We start from the raw sequence: 20,990 nt of genomic DNA on the forward strand, positions 1-20,990 counted from the left end.
CAACATTAATATTAAGCAAAGCAAAACAAAAATATAGCATTAAGAAAGCTCCTCAGCCATCCAGTATTTCATTTTAATATAATCCTGGTCTGGCTTGACATATTTTTGCTGCTCGGAACAAACAGCAAGACAATGCACTGGGAAATGCAGCTTCTATGAATTGTGACTCCAGCGTTCAGCTCAGCTAAAGAGGTCCAACCTGTAGTTAGCGACAGCTGCTTTGAGTGATGTGTTGAGTCCTCTTAATTCAATGTACTCATATTTTTAAGCAGAAATGAATTTAAGCCACAACGATCAGTTTATACTGAGTACCTGCCTATCGGAATAAATTGGTTTTGTCTGGTCTCTTTTTCTGTGCTTGACACCAGAAGTAATTGGTCAATAGCAGGTTTTTTTCTTCTTCCTTGTGGCTTCAAGATGGAACGGAGAAATTTGACAAAAACAACCAAACAAACAAAATGTAGGGTTTCCACTCTGCAGGCCTAGAAAAACACAGACGTGTATGAAAGGCCACAAGCAGACTGCTGTCTAGGTTCAGCAGCAGGGACACGTGCAGCTTAACGAGTCCCACCACCATCAGATGTCACTGGACTCAACAGGAAAATAAGACTTTATGTTATCTCTTTTGTGTATTTATTGCAGCATCAGGACATACAAATGCAAATATTAGCTATTTTGAACTTCATCACATAGATGTGGGCCTGCCTTAGAAAAGCGGCTCTCAGCAAGGTAAAAGAGTGAATGCACTTTCTCTTCTCTCTTCACTTTCATGGCCAGGATGGAGGTGACGCATTTAGAACTGTCTGATTTATTACAAATGTCTGTAAATAGTATTTTTGTGTACAGCTGTCCTACTGTGAAAGGAATGCTGCTGAGGAACTTGCACTGGGCGATTGTTTTCACATCCAAAACCAATTCTTTTTAACGTATGGAAAGAAGTGCAACGTGAAAGCTGCAACACAAATAGCACAGTGGATTTGGCAGGTCTCTCTGTAGGAAACAATTAACAGATCTACCCTTCGTTTCTTCCTACATTTCAAACTGTGACAGTGGAAAAGGAATCCCTTTAATTGGCTCTGCCACGTTCGGGTTGGGAAGAGAAGGCTCAGCCAAACCGTGCTCAATTCTTAGCAATGGCTTTGGGAGTGCCAGCACCAAAGCAGAGTTCTCTGGAAGATGGGTGATCACTTCACAATTTATCCAACAGATGCTTCCCCCAAGCTGTCAGTAAAAAAACCTGACCAATATTCTGCAAGCCATGACATACCTGTTGGCTGGGAGAGGGCTCTGTTTCCCTCCCTGGAGAGTGCCTGCAGCCCCTTGCTTCCTTCCCACCCAGTTAATCAACCAATTGGAAAGGTGACACAACACCGACACTTATCACACATTCTGCAAAGGCCAGGAACTTTGGCTTTGTAAGGGCTTTTGTGTTGATTTTTTTTTCTTTCTTAAATCTAACGGTGTCCAGACTAGTAGTTAATGTGTTCCATTTACCTTCGTAAATGTATTACATTACTTCAGTCTTTTTGCAGTGTTTAATTTCTACTTTGAGAGACGAATGATCTGATTCAGGTTTCTGGTTTTTATTTCCTGCCAATACTTCAGTAAAATTCAAAATGACTCCAACTATTGCTAATCTTTCAATTACTTCATGCAGCAGCGCCTTTATGTGCTTTTGAAATTTTTATGATGACAAAGAGAGTTTGTTCAGAAATATTTTAGATGCTGTAAGTTAAACTATTAGGAAAATAAAAATCCAGAGCCGTGGTTTGTCTCTGGAAGCCAGTTAAGAACAATACAGTTTTCACTCCAATAATTCTCTTGAGACTGTGCAGATCATTGCTGCTTGATGACTGCAGGGAAGGTGAAGAGAGAGAAAGAGTAGGGAACAGACAACTCATTAACAGCTAGTGACATTTCATTTAACAAAAACACACAGAGGAAAAACTGTTATGAAGCAGAGACTCAAAAAAAAAAAAAAAAAAAAAAAAAAAGACAATTCCTCATATTACGTCTGGTAAACCAAGAGGGAAATCTCAACGCCCACGGACTGGGATCAGCTCCAGGAGGGAAACCTTAGACCACTACGTCAACCTCTTACAGTAAACATGTTTTGCAGGTTTATACAGTTCAGCTCAAATTTTTTAAAAAGAGAAATTAATGGTGGCTCTGGAACGGTTTGTGGGAGCTCAAAGCACCAGGAAAATCTGCCTCCGCCAGAGAAAACTGCATTGCCCCCAGTGCCACATGTGCTGAGGACTCTCAGAGGCAGGCGGGATACCGTCTCCCATCAGTGTGCTTGAGGAGTGAGGACTGCTCAACCACAGAAGTTTCCATTGTACGCCTGCCACATCTGCAGCAGCCTGGTTCAGAGCCCAAGGCAACTCCCTCCTGGCTGCCCGCCAACCAAAGTACACCAGAGCAATTTATACCTTTCCAAAATGCAAATAATTCAAATTACAGACATAACACAAAGCTGAAGCAGACACATTTCAGGCATTCCCGTTAAAGTTTACTCTCTGGAATTACTGTACCCAAATGGGCAGTTGTTATACGGGGAAGGGGGGTAGACGGAGGTAGGAGAGGAAGGAGAGGAGGAGGCAAGTAGGAAAAGAGAGAAGGGAGAAAAAGGCTTTTCCAAAGGTCTTCTTTCGTTCTCTCTCACTTTGCTATTTACTTTTACTGAGTAATAAGAAGTGTCTTCTCCAAACCAAACGTCTGGCTTTGTTTTGGTGTTTTAAGATTTACATTGCAATGTTTTCAACAGAAAGATGACCCTTTATATAGCTAAAAAGTCAAGGTACTGTTTCAGGTTTGTTTGTTTGCTTATTTGTTTACGTTCTTTTTTTTTTTTTTGGTTTGATTTACAGAAGGAAAAGAAAAACCAAGCAGCTGCACACAGAATCACAGTGAAAAAGCCCTGCTGAGTAACCGGTGGAGAGCCCCTCTCCCATGATGCCAAAAGCAGCTGATTTGACAAACCAAGACTTCAACAGGGACTCATGCCATGGGCTTGGAGGATCTCTGAATCCCTCTTCTTCTGAAGAGGCAGCACATGGAGTACAGCACATGAAGCCCCATCTCGCAAGAGCTCTCTAACTGTGCCCACCTGACACGCGTTTGGCACAGAGCTGTGCTTCATTCACAGGTGGCCATCAGCACTGTTGGCAGCTGAAGACACCGAGTTTTGTCAGAAAGCCTCATGTTTAAAGACCCATCACTGAGCTGTGCTGGTATTTATAGCAGTCTCTGCTTTGGGTGTACCTCACCATGATTCATTTTTTTCAGCACTCAGAGCACCTGGGATTATGAATGATGAAATGCTGTGAACCTACCATGTTACTCAGGGTGGATTTTCAGCTCTGCAAAATACAAACAACCAATTTTAAAATGGAGCAGCTCGACGATGAATGGGTCTTTGTAGTCTGCTCTTATCAAGTGCTCACTCCAATGTTAAAGGAAACTGCGCAAAACTCCAGAAGTAAAAATACTCTAATTCATTAGGGAATTCCCTGCAGTATGAGTCACTGAACGGCTTCCCCACCACACCCAGCTAAAAGATTTCCACATAAAAATGCACTGTAGGAGCTTGTTTTAACACAGAAGCAGCATGAAAAAAGTAGTGTAAACTCGCACATAAAACCTAGCAGACCACAACATATGTATGAGGGCTGCTCTGAAAGTAATGCCTTCTGTTTTATTATGTTGGCCCACAACGTCAGGGGCAGATCTTGGTGATATGGTAGGAGCGACTGAACCTTCCCGCCAATATTCTGTTATATTCTGTTCCTGTGTGACAGATGGCAGCAGAGGGGCAGTCTGACAAAATGACGCCTGACATGGAAATGCGCATGAAGCAAAGATGTGTCATTGAATTCCTCCCTGCGGAAAAAAATGGCAGCCACTGACATTCATCAATGCTTGCTGAACGTTTATGGGGATCAAACAGTGGATATGAGCACAGTACGGTGGTGGGTGGTGCGTTTCAGCAGTGGTGACAGCACCCTGAAAGACAACCCATGTTCCGGATAGCCATGCACAGCTGTCACACCATGAAAAAAAGTGTCTCAATCAGCTCATCTGCATGAATCATCAAATCATAGAATGGCCTGGGTTAAAAAGGGCCTCAAAAATCATCTAGTTTCAACCCCCTTGCCACGAGCAGGGTCACCAACCACTGGAACAGGCCACCCAGAGCCAGGGAACTGTGTGCAGAACTGAATATTGACTTCAGTGTGTTGCAAACAATGGTGCCAGTGCTGGAGTATCACAAAGTTTGCAAATGCTCACACAGGAACAGAAAGAACAGCATGCGCAAGTTTGTCAGGAACTACTGAACCAATATAAGGCTGAAGGTGACAGTTTCCTGGATCACATCTTTACTGACGATGAGATGTGGTGCCTCCACTATGAGCTGGAGTCAGAACATCAGTCCATGGAGTGGTGACATATGAATTCCCCATGGAAGAAAAAGTCCAAGCCATCAGCAGGTGAAGTGATGTGCACTTTCTTTTGGAAAGGGGTTCTGACTGCTACATCATGACACTGACTAAGCTGGAGGCTCAAATTTCCAGAATCACTCCAGAGAAGAAGACAACCTTTCTCATGCAACATAACACCAGGCTCCATACTGGTTTGAAGACCATGGAGCACACTGCCACTCCTGGCTGGACTGTCCTACCACACCCACCATATAGTCCGGACTGACTTCCATCTGCTTCAACTCCCATCTGACTTCCATCAGACTGCATGGGCAGTATTTTTCAAGCAATGACACCATCACAGCAGCTGTGAAAGAGTGGGTCACCTTTGCTGGTGCAGATTTTTACAAGTGTGGCGTGCAGGCTCTTGTTCATCACAGGCAAAAATGCATAGCTAGTGGTGGTGATTAAGTTGAAAAACAGTGTCTTGTAGGTGAAAATCTGCTCCATCAAATACTGTAATTGTGCTCTTTGTTGTAGTTTCCATGGAAATAAATAGAAGGCATTACTTTCAGAGCAACCTACAATACATAGGTTCTTCACAAAACAGCCACACATTCAAACAGCTGTAAAGACTTTCCAAATAAATCTTGTACTGTCTTCTACTTCTCCTCACTGCCCATCAGGAAGGCTGGGTTTCCAAGGGTTTCCAAAACTGATTTACCTTCTTTTCTCCAGGGAACTGTAAGAATAGTGCCAAAGGTTTGCAAGCTCACAATAGTCAAGTTGCCAGTATAACTTTCATTACAGGCTGAGAGATGACAGAAAGGGAAAATGATATACAAAACCAAAACAAAACTCCAAGCCCTGAAACCTGGGAGCATGTAGCACGCATATCTGGCAACTACTTATACCATGGATCAATGAAATGGGCATAAAGGGAGAGTTCTGATGTACTTAAGCTATCTTACTTTATTACAGTGGGTTAAAACAGTCTATACCCTTTAGCAGCACTGTGTTCATTTGAGATACAAGAAGAGTAGACATCACCTGGGATTTCACTGCCTATACACAGTGTACACTTTATATTCTTTCAGCCTAAAGCTCAATAGAGTTTGATTGCGCTGGCTGGACTGTAAATCTGTATTTACATTCATATATTGCAAGTAAGACAGTGAAACTAACTCTATACCCCCAAAGGAATCCACTCCTTGATTAATGTGCTGTGAGACTACCCTAAACAATAGTGCCTATATTACATACCAGATTACTTTAACATGTTCAGAATAGGTAGGACACAGATGCAATGGAAAATGGTTATACAGTGCAGTTTTGAGGTGCTCTGCAAAGTCTGTCTACCTCTGTATTCTCAACTACGTTAGCACATATTCAGCTCCTTTAGCACTGAAGGATTTGTAAAGTTTTAATTTGCTTGCCAACTCCTTTTTCCCTCAGATGTACACTCCTGGCTCTGAAACCACTGATCCGTGAATATGTCCAGAAGGAAAGGACGGGCCTCCAGTGAGAAAAGAGGATGAAAACTAAGGTAAAGTCCTGCCATTCAGACAGTCATTCAGCTTTGTGCGAAGTTGCAATCAACTTCCATGCACGAGGCAGGTTAGGCCAGGTCTGCGCTTGGGCTGAGAACTAGAGACAAAGGCAGCCACTCTAATTTTTATGTATTTTATTTCCCTCCTCCTTGCCAGGAAGATCCCAGATACTTTTCTCACCTCTCCTCTCAGCCTACTGTCTCACTACAGACATGGATCCCATAGTTTGCTTCCCTATCCCTGGCATGCACCAGTCTGTGCAGCAAGGCTCATGCAGAACTTGCCTAATTGTATTTCCACATCAAAGCTGTGGAATATATATGTTTGTGTACCCTTAAAAGCATTTGCAGCATATGGATTTTGTGCATTCCTTCAGATATACATTTCTGCAGTCTTGAACTTATAAATATTGTGTATACTTATGCGAGTCTGGCATGCATATGCTGTTTTAAGTTCCTTTTTCTCTCTTTTTTATGCTACAATTTAATTGCAATTTACATCACAGTACAAGTGTCGTGCAGCAACCTTGTGATAAAAATGCAGTACAAATTGTATCTTACAGTGTGTTGGTATCTATGCCAGATGTGATCTTCCTACCTGGTTCCTATCTGTCCCCTCAGAAGCTGAGGGACTCACTTCGCCTAAATGGCACACTTTTTGCTGCTTTTGCCACAGTATGTCTAACAGACTTAATTATTCTAAGTTTAAGCATTTTGAAGAGTAATTTTAGTCCAGGTAATTAAAAGGAGGCACTGTGCTGAACACAGACTGATTAAGGCTCATTTGGAGCCAAAACCATCTGAAATGACCTGCCAGATCCTATTTTCACCAGAATGGAGACTGATTACGCAATTTGTGCTCCCTGGCACCTCCCTCCATTTAAGCTGATCTTGGTCTGAGGGTTTTATTTAAAAACTCTCACTAATTCCAGGTTTAATACACTCAACTTACCAGTAAAACTGCAGCTTGACATGCCTACAAAATTTCTCTAGAGCAAGCACAGAGAATCAAGCCCACCCACCCATCATCAGTCCTACATTCTATCTTTGGTTACAGTTCTCTTATCTCCTTGTCTTCACAATTTTACTTTCCCCTGGGAACCTCCGGTAGACAGAACTTGGGTCTCTACAGCTAGAACTAAGTAGAATACTCCTGGCCATTTTCTTCAGTTTTATCTTCTGTCTTATATTTTCTCAAAGACTTTTGGAGTAAAAAAACCTCGCAGCCAGTTTCAACCAAATTCTTAATTTTCTCTCCAAGAACAATTTTTTTTTCTACTTCCTCTGATGCCAACATCACCACTTGTACTGTAGCTCTCAGGCCTATAACACGGGAAGCTACCTTCCACTACTACATCCTTCTCTTGTACATAAAAGTTCGAACCAAATGTTTTCAATTCTTCCCTCTTGTTTGTTTTTAAGACACAAGCTCTACGTTTTATCTATGTGGCCACAACTTCTCATTTTCCAGAGACACCCCATTATGGCAACTTATCATGACTTTGTTAGCAGAGTTTAAACAGTACACTTCTGAATGGCATTTTGATTTTTCTATCTCACTGTCTCCATTATGTCCCTTATCTGGTTTCTCTTGTTCAAACAGACTAGGCTCAATCATAGAAGTGTAAGAACTGTGGAGAATTTGTGTTGCTGTAATGTGATGAAGTGACAAGCTGTAGAGTGTCCAGTTTTGTTGTTGTGATGATATTCTGTGTGAATCTATTATTCTGTCATTTAATATACATAATAATCCCTGATTATCTGCCTTGATAGCAGCTTTCTTGCAACAAGGCACACTTTGGAAATGTCTTAGCACTATTCCTCTGTAAATATCATTGTACTTCCTTCCACATTGCTCTTGAAGGTATAATCTCATTCCTTCAGCAGATCTAAAAAGGACACGCTATTCTTCCTCCAATTCTCTTCCCTTTTCTTCCTGTGATGTCCACTTCAGACATGAACCAACTCTTAATGACCAGTTGGGGAAGAGGAGAGAATGAATTGTGCTTTAGCAGAAGATGCAGACAATCCCTACACAAACTGCACATTTATCTGGCAGTGTTGGCAGTGGGGCACTACAGGGTTGACCTCTGTGGGAAAAGGCCAGCGGTTGCCACATGTGGAAACAGCCAATTCAAGCTTGGCTCTGCAGTGGACCCACTGTTGGCCAAAGCTGAACCAAACAGTGATGCTGATGGCATCTCTGTGATAACACACTTAAGAAAGGGTAAAAAACACTGTGCAGCAGATTTGAGGAGCAAGAAAAATGCAAGAGAAACAATCCTGCAGACAGCAAGTCCAGAAAAGGAGAGGGAGGAATTGCTCTAAGTGCCAGAGCAGAGATTTCCCTGCTGTCCATGCAGAATACCACGCTGAAGCAGCTTGTCCTATTGCAGCCCATGGAGAATGATGCCAGAGCAGATGTTCACAAAACAGGCTATGGATTTGCCCTGAAGGAAGCTGCAAACCCAAGGAGAGCTCATGCAGATGCAGGCTCCTGGCAAGAGCTTCAGCCTGTGAAAGGAGGTGCCCAAGATGAAGCAGTCTTTTTTTGAAGGACTGTACCCTGTAGAAAGGAACCATCTTGAAGAACTACAGTCCATGACAAATACTGGAGCAGTTCATAAAGGACTGTCTTCTGTGAGAAAGACCCTATGCTGGGGGGAAGGGAAGTGTAAGCAGGAAGGACCAGAAGAGATGAAATATTATGTCTTGACAGCAACTCTCATTCCACATCCCTCTGAGCTGCTTAGGTGGGAAAGAGGTAGAAGAGCCAGCAGAGAAGTTGAGTATGGAAAGAAAGGGAAGGGTGGGGGAAGGTGCTTTTTTTTAAGTTGTTCCTCAGTACTCTAATTTTAATTAGCAGTAAATTAAAACAAATTAATTCTCCCCACATCTATTTGGCCACTGACAGAAACTGGTGAGTGATTTCCCTGTCTTTATCTTGACCCATGATGTTTGCTGTCTTTTTTCTCTCAGTCCTGATAAGAAGGACAACTGAGGGAGCAGCACAGTGGGAGCCTGGCAGCCAGCCAAGGTAAACACCCCAGCCACACCCTTTTCCTCTCCTGTTTTTGGGAACTGATTGCTTCATTAGACTACGGACTTTATGGGTAAGAGCTGTGAATTCCTGTATATTTGGAAGGTGCTGCTGGAACAGTAATAACTAGCTGAAATCTTGTGCTAGTTATAAATGGCCATAGACAAAGCTTTGAACAGATGCAGCTGCTTGAAGCCACTCAGTTTGGCAATGACATGAAAGAATAAACTTCAAGCATCCATAGTTTCTGTAATAATTGAAAATTCACAGAGTTGGTCAGACAAATTACTCTGAACTAGAGACTCTACGCTTATTCCTTGTTTCTCCGTTGTACACAGTAGGTATCCCCAATTGATTGATCTTGTTCTTAACTGCAAGAGCAACTCCCAGGATGAGGCTTGCTGCCGCTGATACCATCTCATGCACATGGCTGCTGTCCCACTCTATCTTTGCCATTCCCTAGACTAAACAGCCAGGAAAAACTGAAACGTGCTGACATTTCCTACAAGCTACATCATGGCGTCTGCGTGCGCGTGAAAGGGTTCCACCATCAAATGACTGCCATTTGATGATACCACTCGCCCAAGGATATCTGTTTCTGAGCAACGGCCAGAAACCCCTTCAGCTATCAATACATCTCCAGGAAGCAGGTTCAAGTGACCTTCACATGAACTCCACGCTTCCAACTTGTATGCCTTTGAAATTTCCAGTTTATCTAGTTTCCAGAATTTTTAACCTCATTGCACATGAGTCAGAGCATAACTGCTCACTGCCAACTGGAACATGTGTCCCGGACTTGGAAAAACAGATAGACAGAGACAAAATTATGTATTATCTGTCCATCTGACTAGAGGGAAAAGGGAGTTTTGTCACTTGCTTATTTATTATGTGAGCTACAATATGATTACCAGTGGGAAACTTGACCCCTTTTTGGCCAGTTGCCCCCTAAACTGTGACTGCTACTGGCAATGGAAAGAGCAATGGAAAGATTGCTGAGAATGTAAGATCTTTTACCAAATGGACTTCTGCCAAGACTCAGGTCACCCGTCTCCCCATCACATCACATCATGTCAAAACAGACTCCAAGCCCTGAGCTCCAAAGTACAGCTGAGTCAAACCCCAAAGCCCACATGCTTCCCTAACGCATCCGTTCCATCCACATGCCACTCAAGTGTTTTGGAACATACAATTTTCCAGAACTTTCTGTGAGTTCTCTGGAACTTAAAATACTGCACTTAAGTGTCTACTATGGAACTAAGTAACCTCTTCTCCCACAGCGTACAGGAACTAGAACTGAATTTCTCAGCATCCTTCCGAGACTTCAAACTGACACTTGCACCTTAAAGCAGCAACTGATTGATTACAATCTTTGTTACAGATGGTGAAAATAGAGAGGAACAAAAAACCTGTGAAATGCTTCAGTGGATGCCTAAATTCATCCATATTTCTTCTTCTCCATATTGCATTTTCTCTGTGCAAATATTCGGCTGACCAACCTTGACCACTCTTTCAACGTAAGGGAAACTTCAGGTTTTCCTATTTTAAATAGTTACAGAAAAGAGTGATTTGTTTGGCATATACATCAAAAATTTGGTGATCTCACCCAGCTATCTCTCATCTGCTCCAGCATAACTACTATCATGCTACATCAGTGTCTCAACGATCTAAGAGTGCAACCTGTTCCAGCAGCAAAGACGAACAGTTTTGACAGAAAAATTCATTTAACGTAATAAAAATGACACTAGAATGAACAGTTTGAAGCTAAATGTGAAAAACTGTTTAACTCTTTGAAAATGTCCATTAACAGGAGAAAATCACTGGAGGAAATGCTGCTTAGGTGCTGTTCACTTCTCCATCTTCCACGAACTTGAGTTTCAAATGCTTCAGGCACAATAGCTGGGGATATTATGTAATTAGGTTACAGGTGCTAGGATCACTGTTGATTTGAAGGCAGAGTAATTAGTAACATGTTCAAAGCCACAGAAGTCCATAAGCCTGGAGTCACTCAGAGATGTAGTGCTACAAATAGTGAACTCTATTATACCTACCAAAGAGAGTGATGCATCTTCAGTGTTGCATACATATAGGACAAAAAGGCTGTCAAATTTAACCACACAGAATCAGAATTTCAAAGTAAGTGTTATCTGAGAATCTAATCCTGTAATGAAGCTGGGTGTTACATTTCTACCTTTCTGTTCTTTAAAACTCTTCCCTCAAGCTCTGGTCACTAAGCACAAAACCAAATAAGTGAGTTTGGTGCTCTAACTTAAAGAGTGGAAACTCAATTGAATGTCAACCAATAATAATACACTAAATATGCAGTTCTTCCTATATATCAAAACTTGCTAATAATGAAGATTTCAGTCATTTTAACCTGATCTCTGAAGTATGTCTCAACTTGGACAAATCAAGGGAGTCCAGAAATACTTGAGCTAACTCTAGTGCCAAAAGTATTATAGCTACAGGAGCAAGGAGAGATTTTTGGCCTAACTGGATAAGTTAACTCCTTCAGATCTTAGTGCAAGACTTTCCAAATCCTGGAACACCTTGCAGAACACTGCAATACCCTAGAAGGAAGGACATGGGTATGTGCCAAGAAGATATACCCTTATCTTCACTGCGCCTTGGTGCTTGTGATACTACTTGGTTTGTGTCTCATTAGTAAATTTTTATTTGTCAATTACAATAAACATTTTTGTGAACTGAGTTACAGAGAGACTAATCACACTCTGAAACACAAGGAGACAGCAGTCTGGTTGTTTCTGTTAGGTTCTTTATACTTTTTTTATGTTCTCATAAAGGTAACTCTTGTTACCTTTCAAAAATACCTTTGTAGGTAGATAATGTTTATAGACGTTGTTATAAAAGAAAACAAAAAAAGAAGGTAACTGCCAGCCATACAGTCTTTAAAAACTCCTCAAACATCTCTGCATTTTCTTAACTTCCCTGAAGGTTTTTGTTGCCTGGTACATTCACAACCTAGAAACTACATAAAAAGATTAACAAATGTAAGTCAATAATCCAGTGTCTTTTAATATAGATCCAGATCACAATCTAAGCTCTTCCAGATGATTGTGCTAGGTAGAAAGCATTTTGTTGCTCTTAGTCAAACACCTCCTTGCACAGCTAACTTCAATTTCATCTACTTTCATACCCAAAATGCACACCTTGCCTTCACAGTGAGCACCCGTACACAGCATCGTGTCCTTGTTTCTAGGATGTTGCAGACATCTATATTCACATTTCAGAAACGACCGATGCTTCTGCTGAAAATAGATTTCTGTAATGTCCTAAATCTAGCACCTAACAAGCGTGACACACAGACTCACAAGACACTTGAAAATTAGGAAGAGAAAACCATGACTATAAAGACAGAAACTGAAAGAAGATAATTATTAGTGTAATATGCAAGAGAGAAGTTTATTGTGGGATTCTTCTGTCAAAGTAAATGCTGAATTTAAGAGAGTAAAATTCTCAAAATTCATTCAGCATTTACATCTTTACTATCCCTAAGTTTCTCGGATGGATGTTTTATGCCATCGATGATCACTGGAAAACACGGTCTGATATGCAAGCAATAAAATACTGAACAAAATCCTGTGAAATAAAGTCTCATTTCAACACATGAGATTTTTTTTTTTCTGGTCCTGCAGCAAGCTTGAGCTAACTTCAGTCTACTTCTGAAAAGACCCATTGTTTATCCAAAGGGGTGCCCTCTGCCTCAGCACCGCACCACATCACGAGGGGTTCTTCCAGATGGGGTCCTCACAGCTCTGCCTTCACCGTCCTTTCAGCAAACCTTCACCCTGCAGCTGACTAGTTTCTCCTTTGTGCGACACACAGCGTCGCACTGCTGCAATCTGTATCTTTTGCTCTGTTTCATGCACTCCTTGGCTGAAAAGAAGCCAGTAAAGGGTTAAGCTAAAAATACCATGTCCTGCCTCCCCGGCTCAAAGATTGATTTGATCATTCTTCAGGGATTCCCTCTTGTATGAGTCACAGTTAAGACAGACTCCCTACGCAAGGAGGCCAGGATAATGCCATTCCTCCAGAGATTACAACAGCTGAGGGCTAGCCCTGAAGAAGGAGAGCTTGGGACTCATGCTTGGAAAAACATTCAGCATACCACAATGCACTCAGCAGACTTAAAGAAATTATTCAGACAGAAGGAAAAAAACCACAAAAGCCAAACACAACGTGTTCTCAAACTCTCTGCGTTAACCAATTAAGTATGCAGACTAGCATAAATTAGACAAGCTCACAGAGGCTGCCTCCCGGCTTGGGGACTCTGCCTGAATAAAGACTGAAAACATGAACTCATGTAGTATAGTGTTTAAATTTCAAATAAAGGATATTTTCTCTTTATGAGTGCAATTATTCCTGTGATCTGTTACTTTGTAATAGCTGTATTTGGCTGTTACTCACTAGGAACGTGATTAACATTTTGAATTCAAAAACAAAAACAGCAACAGTGGCAAAACTAATGAGTGTCTCCAGCTAATCACAACAGTTCATAACTAACTTTCTAAGAGAAGGAGAAACTATGCTGGTGTCCCTTCTCTTGACCTACTTTCATAGACATGCAATAGCTGAGAGAGAAACACTGCTTGCTGATTTTCAAGAGTAAAGGCTGGGAATGCATTTTCATTTCATACTACATAGAGTGACCCTGCTCAAAAACTGAGCTGGAACAATCTGTCACTAAGACAATGATGCACTAGGCCTGTTTGTTTTAAATGCATTAAGCTGTGTTACACAAAGTAGCACACAACTCACCACAGAGTCCATAGAAAATGCTCTGGATTTGCTGGCAAAATTTGTGAGCCATTCCTAGTGACACAGTTGCCTTACAAATCAGTAGCTGGGCAGCGGAGAGATTAAGACAGGCTAGGTGTTCCAGGAGATGCTTTTAAACTATAAAGGTTCAGCCCCATAATGTCCTTCCATGAGGCAGTACTGCCTTGCAATCGCACCAAATTTCCTGTGATAGCACTAAAATGAAGCAGGCAGTCTCAAATCAGATCTCTTACTACTGACTTAATCATACTGATTACTCTTCAGTGGCAACGGCTCACTGACTGACTCCTACAGCGTTTCCATCCACTTCACACCCAGGAGTCAGAGAGCAGGGGGATCTCTGGTGGTGTCTTCATGTAGAGGAGACACTCCTGCGTGGGTCCGTCCTACCAACCCATAAACCCAAGCAGGGTTTTCCAGAGTGACAGGCCTTTAGATCATTTAATTCCTCACCAGCAGACTCAGTGTGCAACTATACACTCCTTCATTTCTCATGATTTTTTAAAAATGTTGCATATATAATTTTTTCTTGATCTCCATGCTGTTTTTGTATGCTGCCTTTGTGCAGCCTCCAATTCCTTTTGCTTGAGGGAGATATCTGTCTGGCTAGACAGAGCAAGGCTGGCCATGTTTTGTACTTTTGTAATTTAAGTCAGTATAGTGAGCATCCTGCTTTGTCCAAATCCACACTGCGGTACCTGCTAGTGAGCAAGGAGCATTCCCATTATAGTTCTTTGGTACAGGATAGTTCAGAAATTCTTCTGAGTCAGTGAAGGATGAGGACAGAAACGAATAGGAAAGAAAGCACTGTTTAACATGTTTTCCTTCCTGTCATGACAAATATCCAGGACTTAGCTCCTGAAATGTCACACTGACCCAATTCTGTGCAGGGAATGAAGTTTAAATATAAAGTACACAGAGCCACTCTTCTATCTCATTCCTCTATACTCAGATTTTCATGCTGCAATATTGCCCTTTTTTTTTTTTTAACTTTCTGAAGAAGCCAAAAGGGCACCCTGCTCACTCCACAGCCTCCCTGAGTGCAGTGTGGCACCTGGGGCTGCAGGAAGGGCTCAGGATTGCTCTGCCTCAGCCTGATGCCTACTTTTGGTGACTTAAAGCATGATGAGAACCTTCAGGAAAGCCCCACACTTGTCCCCTGGGAGCCTGCAGGTGCTACAGTGGGGGGGGAGGGGGGAAGGTCTCGTGTCTCCTCAGCCCTCTCCCCACTGGGGCTCCCCTTCCCACTGCTCTGCTGACACCAGCAGGGCTGGCCTGAGGAGAGCCCAAGATGCTTGAAAGTGCAGGGGGGGGTTCAGCCGGCAGCTGAGGAATCCGTGGCTTGAGCCAGTGCCACGGAAACCCTTTCCAAAACAAGACTCCAAGCTATCCTTAACTATCTCGTTTCAGAGCCTGACTTTGACTCACAGCCCTGCTCTCGCTCCACGATGCAGGCGTCACAAGGAATGCCACTGCGGGCCTCCAGTGCTCTTCCACTGTTGCACTGCTACAGAAACAGCCTCACTGCTGCCCGCCTGTGTCTACAGCTGCTGCAGCATGAGGCCTCAGTGCTGGGCATGGCACAGACCTCTCTCACAGCTTAACCCAGAAATGTGGAAAACATACTATGCGCAGAGGAAAATGTGATTATGGGGATGATGCTATCACCACTTGGCCAGGATTTTGTAACGGGGAAAAAGGCAGACACGAGTCTAAATTGAAAAGACATACCTGGTGCTTTCTCCAAAAAGATGACTTTCGAGTCTTGCAGAAAGTTATGGCCGGTCAGAATCATCTTTTTCCCTCCAGTAACAGGAAAGCTGTCGGTACTTTGTTTCTCCACCAGAGGCAGTTCTTGGGCAGATCTCTGAGCTGGAGAGGTTTATAAAAGAAAAAGGAAAAAAAAAAAGAAAAAAAAAAGCAACCACAAACACACAAAAATAAATAAATATTACGTTAGTAAGAGACCTGATACTTGCAATCCTTACTCTCGTAAGATAAGCTGAGTTTGATATAAAAACAAGGAACTGTCAGATGATTTGTAGGAAATGTGGCTTCTAAGCACCTTCGTCATAAACAATACTCTTATCAAATACAGTGGCACAGACTCAGAAAGCTCACAAAAAAACCCCAAGATGTTTAAGTTTAAAACTCAGCTCAATCTGTACTGTGCCAAAAGGAGTATTTTTAGAGAAACTTGTTTATTTAGAGTAATTTCTCTGAGAGACAAAATAACAATTCCTCGCATATATGCCACGCATTTACAAGGCATACATGAGAACAAGACCATCCACATCCAAATGGCATTTCTGTCACTACAACCATAGCTGCAAACTGACTTTTAGCAGTGGCTATGAGCTTCACAATCCAGCAGAAGTTCACAGTTTAGAAAGCATATTTCCACCAACACCTGAGTGCTAAAGCACACGTGGATTCACGCAAACAGAAACCGTATTCTCGTGGCAAATATTTTATCATCTGAACTGCGACATGGAGTGAGCATGGCTGAACTTCAAGGGATGATGTGACATTTTATCCAGATTACATGGTTACTCCCGGTGTCACATGCACTAAGAGATGCATGAAGTTTTTGGCACCAGCTTATTCCACATTCTGCACTGGAAATAACACTAGCGCTTTTTTTTTCCCTCCTGTTTTCCATTCCTTTGAGGAGGCATGTACCACGCTTTTGCTCGTTACACAGTACTTAAAATTGCAAGTCACAGATACAAATCCAAGTGGCTTCATATTTAGTGGCCTCTTGAACTTGGCACATTTGGATGGACTGTTCAGTATGTATTCAAACTGTGGCCTTATCATGCTGCACAGCAATTGAAAATGTCTCATCAGTTACAGCAAGGAGCAGCATGAAACCATGGCTCCTCCTTTTTTTTCTTCTTTTTTTTTTCTTGATGTCTATTAACCTAGAGCTTTTTCAAAAAAGAAATGGGGGAAATTATTCATCTCATACATATCCTGGACAGAAGATATGGCTTTATGTCAGTCTACCTGTTATAGGTATGGAAGCTCTGCTATTCTTCATAATAACACTGGGATATCTTAATATAACTTCCTTCCCACCACCACCACTTGTTTGTTTATTTAAATGAATGACTATGAAGGAAGAAGGCTATAACTATCACTATAACAGCACTGCTCTTTTCTACAAAGCTTGCCTCTCTTTTAGACTCAGACTACCAGAATGGCAGCAGTGCTGCCCTTCAAAAAAGGATGGAGTACTATCACTGGTCTTAAAGTCTGTCACTAATGACACTGCTTTTGCAAGAGGAATGCAGGGATGCTCTTTCCTGGAGCGCTGCTACTAACAATCCCTAGAAAAATACCATGCCAAGCAGCTTGAGCCAGGGTGTCACCTCTAGTGCATTGCTAGCCCTTCATTGAAGTGTTCGGGTTTTGTTTGCTGATTTTTGCTTCATGCTGGGGAGAGATAGTGACTAGGACACAATAGGTGTTTTCCAAAATTCTTATAGTAGTTGCCTGTATGATAGGAAGTCACCAAAAAAAAACAAGTCTTGTCAATTCGAGGCCGATTACTCGCTTAGCAATTCTCTATTTTTGTTTTAAGTGCATTCTTCCCTATAAAGGGATAAAGGCACAAAGATACATTTTTTTTTTCCTACAGCAAAGGTATTTTGTCATCAATATAAACCATGCATTTTTGCAAAACAGAGCAAGGTTCACTGACTAGACAGGTACAGTAAAACAAGTGTTTAGCATGTTGACGGACAAACGCTGCATGTTCAGTGGCACAAGAGCTAGCAAGAGAAAGGTATCTGTTGCTACTTACAGCACTCGATAGGGTTGGAGGCTACTTGCAAAGAGAGGGTCCTCCCGTTGGACTGTGGGATGTGAACTCGGAAGACCAGTCGCACACGTGTGTTCTTCCTCCCGATGTCTGTTTCTCCCTTCCGCAGTTCGATGTCAGAGTTTCTGAGCTTTAATATCCCAGCACAGTCAATGCTACGCAAAAGGGAACACAGAGCAATTCAATTCATTTCAAGCAGAATTCAGAAGACACAAGAGTGCAGTTTCTTCCCTCCCTCCTGTACGTCTTCCATGTCAGACACAGCCCCATGACCAAGTTAAACACAGTAGACATCATCCACAAGTAGCTCAGTTCAAGCTACCGGTAGTAACACATAGCAGCTGGAGTTGAGCACACAAATCTAGGATGTTACTTCAGTTGCCAGATGGAGAAAATGTAAAAGATCCTCCCACCCCAACACATCCTGAAAGGATGGAGCTTACAGACTAGCTGAAGTGCTAAGAAATAGGCTAAAGAAGTTCAGAGGACAGGACATCACTGCACACTGTATTACTAACTTAGAATGCAGACATACTAACAATTTCACGTGTTATGGCTAATTTGGATAAAAATATCCAATGATTTTTCTTGGAGAGCCAAGTCCTGACAATACTTATTATTGAGCATAGTTCTCACCGAGTCGGTCAGTCAATGTGCTTCTATTTGAGTGAATTTGTAAGAGTCATAAGCTGAGCATGGAGCTGAAGCTTTGCATGAAAAAAATAAACTCAAGGTTTCCCCTCTACTTTAGAGAAAAATGTGCTGTTTGTCAGAAAGAACTCCTGCTATTTCTGACCTCTCTCACTCCTATTTTTCAATTTTGGTTTCCTTGTGAATGAGTCAGAATTTCTGTCAAAGCAAATTCCAACAGAGAAAGTTCACAGAACAAAAGATAAATAAACATACACGCTCAAAAGCCCACTGCAAAAATACCTCTCCTTTGGTTAAGACTACAAAGTCTGCACTGCAGTTTATTCTGGGCACTGGGCACTGGTCTCTGGCATGCATTTTATTATACTAAATACATATAGTTTAATTTTATTTTGAATTAAAGAGTTTAATTCCTCCTCCAGACCTTTGAAGCTCAGTTCTGAAGCAAACTGCAAACAAGAACTATGGCAGCCTGGTTTTGACCTGCATTTTTTTTGAAGTATAGATAAATACCTTTGCTGGAATGATCAAAGAAACTAATGAATGTATTAATGCTTCTTAACAAAGCATATTAGCAGAGGAAGTCATAAGAATTAAGAAATATTTGTATGTATGTCAAAATTTTATGCAATAATCCATATGATAGAGAAGAAATGATGTGCATCTCACCATTGTCTCTTTCATAGAAAGAGTTGTAAAACAAAACAAAAAAACCTCAACAATTGGTTCAGGCTCCGAAAGGTACAGAGGAGCACAAATCAGGCTTGTAAAGTCATAGATATTAACATTTGAAATCGATAGGAGTAGTTAAATGTGCAAAGTTAAAATATGCAGATGAGCTTCACTGTTTCATTACATGAAAGCCTAAAGTATCTGTGAGAAAAGTCCTTGGCTCTAAATTTCAATTCATTGTTAGCCTACATGAGGTTTTAGAGTATTGATATACAAGGCTTATATAAGCCAAAGCATTGTTTGTGGCTCTTGGGAGACTTCTACTATGATCTGGCATGTGTCGTGAAAATACTCAGTTTGGTTCCAGAACTGTGTGACTACCTTTATTGTACAGGGAAAGATGGTAGAAACAGTATTAGTGTTCCTACATGGCCAAAAGTATTATTCAAATTGGATAACAGAAGGGCCAAGAAATACTTTCTGTGTACAAAGTGGTGACATCTCAATTACCTCAATGGAATTGTGCCAGCTTACAACGGCAGAAAATGGGGCCACTAATTTTGCATGCTCATCACGACTTAACACAATGAAGTGACAGAGGTCCTCAGATCTTGAGTGATGATCCTAATCCCAGCTGGCAATGCAGTTAACCACATTCTAGTTCTTCTATTTACATGATGCACTCCAGCACATGTTGCGCATGACACTGCGAACCAGCTTCTAGTAACTGCTATATACAGAAGGGCTTCAAGTGTCTGATACTGTTTTTCACTTCATTAAGGTGCAGAAAACAGTGTATGAATAACCAGGAGTAAAATTGTGGTTTTTGAAAGCTCCCTGGGATTTCCCATGGTCTTTGCTGTGGTGGGGCCTGCTTTCTGCCTGTTTATTTACCTGTCCTTTCTGTCTCCCTATAAATACATACAAACATGCGTGCATCCATGTATACATATATGTATACATGCACATTAATACATCAGTAGATGTACATACAAATTCCTCCCAAGGCAGGTGATTTGGAGGAGGGTTAGCATCATCGAATGAGGGTCGAAGAAGGGAGCGCATTAAATCATACCGAGGGTCTTGTTTATGTCACATACACAGCTCGATACTGGATGCCTTATACACAATCCTGTAATGAAATTTACCTGTGTGTGTTGGCCCTGTGGCCATTAGCACTCAGATTCCTATTAATTCAGAAGTTCTTACATGTGGATGCTTGCTTTCCTGCATGGGAAAACTCATTCCAGTTTAGTAACTGTATTCCTAAAAATTTTGATTCTAAACAAATGCCATTGGAAAATGTGGATTTTTATTACATAAGAACTAAGAATGGTTTTGTTTGTCTTGAAAAAGGCTAGGTTACTTGGAAATGTCCTCTAAAAGAGGTTCCATTGACATCCAAAGATAAATTTTAATAGGCCCCGTTCCTTGTGCTAGCACATACAGGAGTAAGAGGTGTCATATTTAGAAACTAAATGCAGGAGCTGAGGTAGGAGATATTTAGAGCTTGGTAACCGAGACACTTATTTTAAATGGCAAATAAGCACATTGGCTGAAACTCTAGAATGAAAGCAATCAGTTGTCATAAATATTTGCAAAGTTCACTTTGTTGTTAAGCTGATGAGAGGCAGTTTGTGCTAGTGACGTTGTGAAAACTTACTACTACTGAGGGGAGTTAAAAAAAAGGATAGAAAAAGGAAAATAGTATACAAGGAAAAAAAAAAAACACAGAACAGAAGAAATTAAGTGGGAAGACCAAGAGGAAACTGCTAAGCAGTCAGGCATAGTGTCTGGGTCTTACGTTGCTCTCATGTTGTTCTCTGGAAGAAGTGGGATTTCCAAGACTTTGGTGTTGGAAAGTATTGTTTCGTGGCTGGTGGTGGAAACAGTCTTCCCAGTGATTCGATGAACCTGGTAGAAAGCATGGGGTCGCAGCAGGCGGTCGTCTGCAGTCCCAATGAACAGCTGTAGCGTGAGAGGCTCGCTTTCTAAGTAACCATGTAGCTGGCAAGAGAACAGAAAACGCCCACT

General features: G+C 41.6%; 1 protein-coding gene across 8 annotated transcripts in view; it reads right to left on the reverse strand.

Moving 5' to 3' along the window:
* NFATC1 (nuclear factor of activated T-cells 1) overlaps nt 1-20,990 on the reverse strand; it is a 118,082-nt gene that overhangs the window by 50,394 nt on the left and 46,698 nt on the right. For all 8 annotated transcript variants that reach the window (XM_015275940.4, XM_015275938.4, XM_015275936.4 and 5 more), the window contains 3 exons: nt 20,761-20,963; nt 17,616-17,788; nt 15,539-15,679 (listed from right to left, as the gene is read on the reverse strand). In XM_015275940.4, coding sequence (XP_015131426.1) covers nt 15,539-15,679; nt 17,616-17,788; nt 20,761-20,963 — 517 coding nt within the window. The remainder of the gene's footprint in view (nt 1-15,538; nt 15,680-17,615; nt 17,789-20,760; nt 20,964-20,990) is intronic.

This window comes from Gallus gallus, chromosome 2 (genome assembly GCF_016699485.2).
Source record: "Gallus gallus isolate bGalGal1 chromosome 2, bGalGal1.mat.broiler.GRCg7b, whole genome shotgun sequence".
NCBI classification, from domain to species: Eukaryota; Metazoa; Chordata; class Aves; order Galliformes; family Phasianidae; genus Gallus; species Gallus gallus.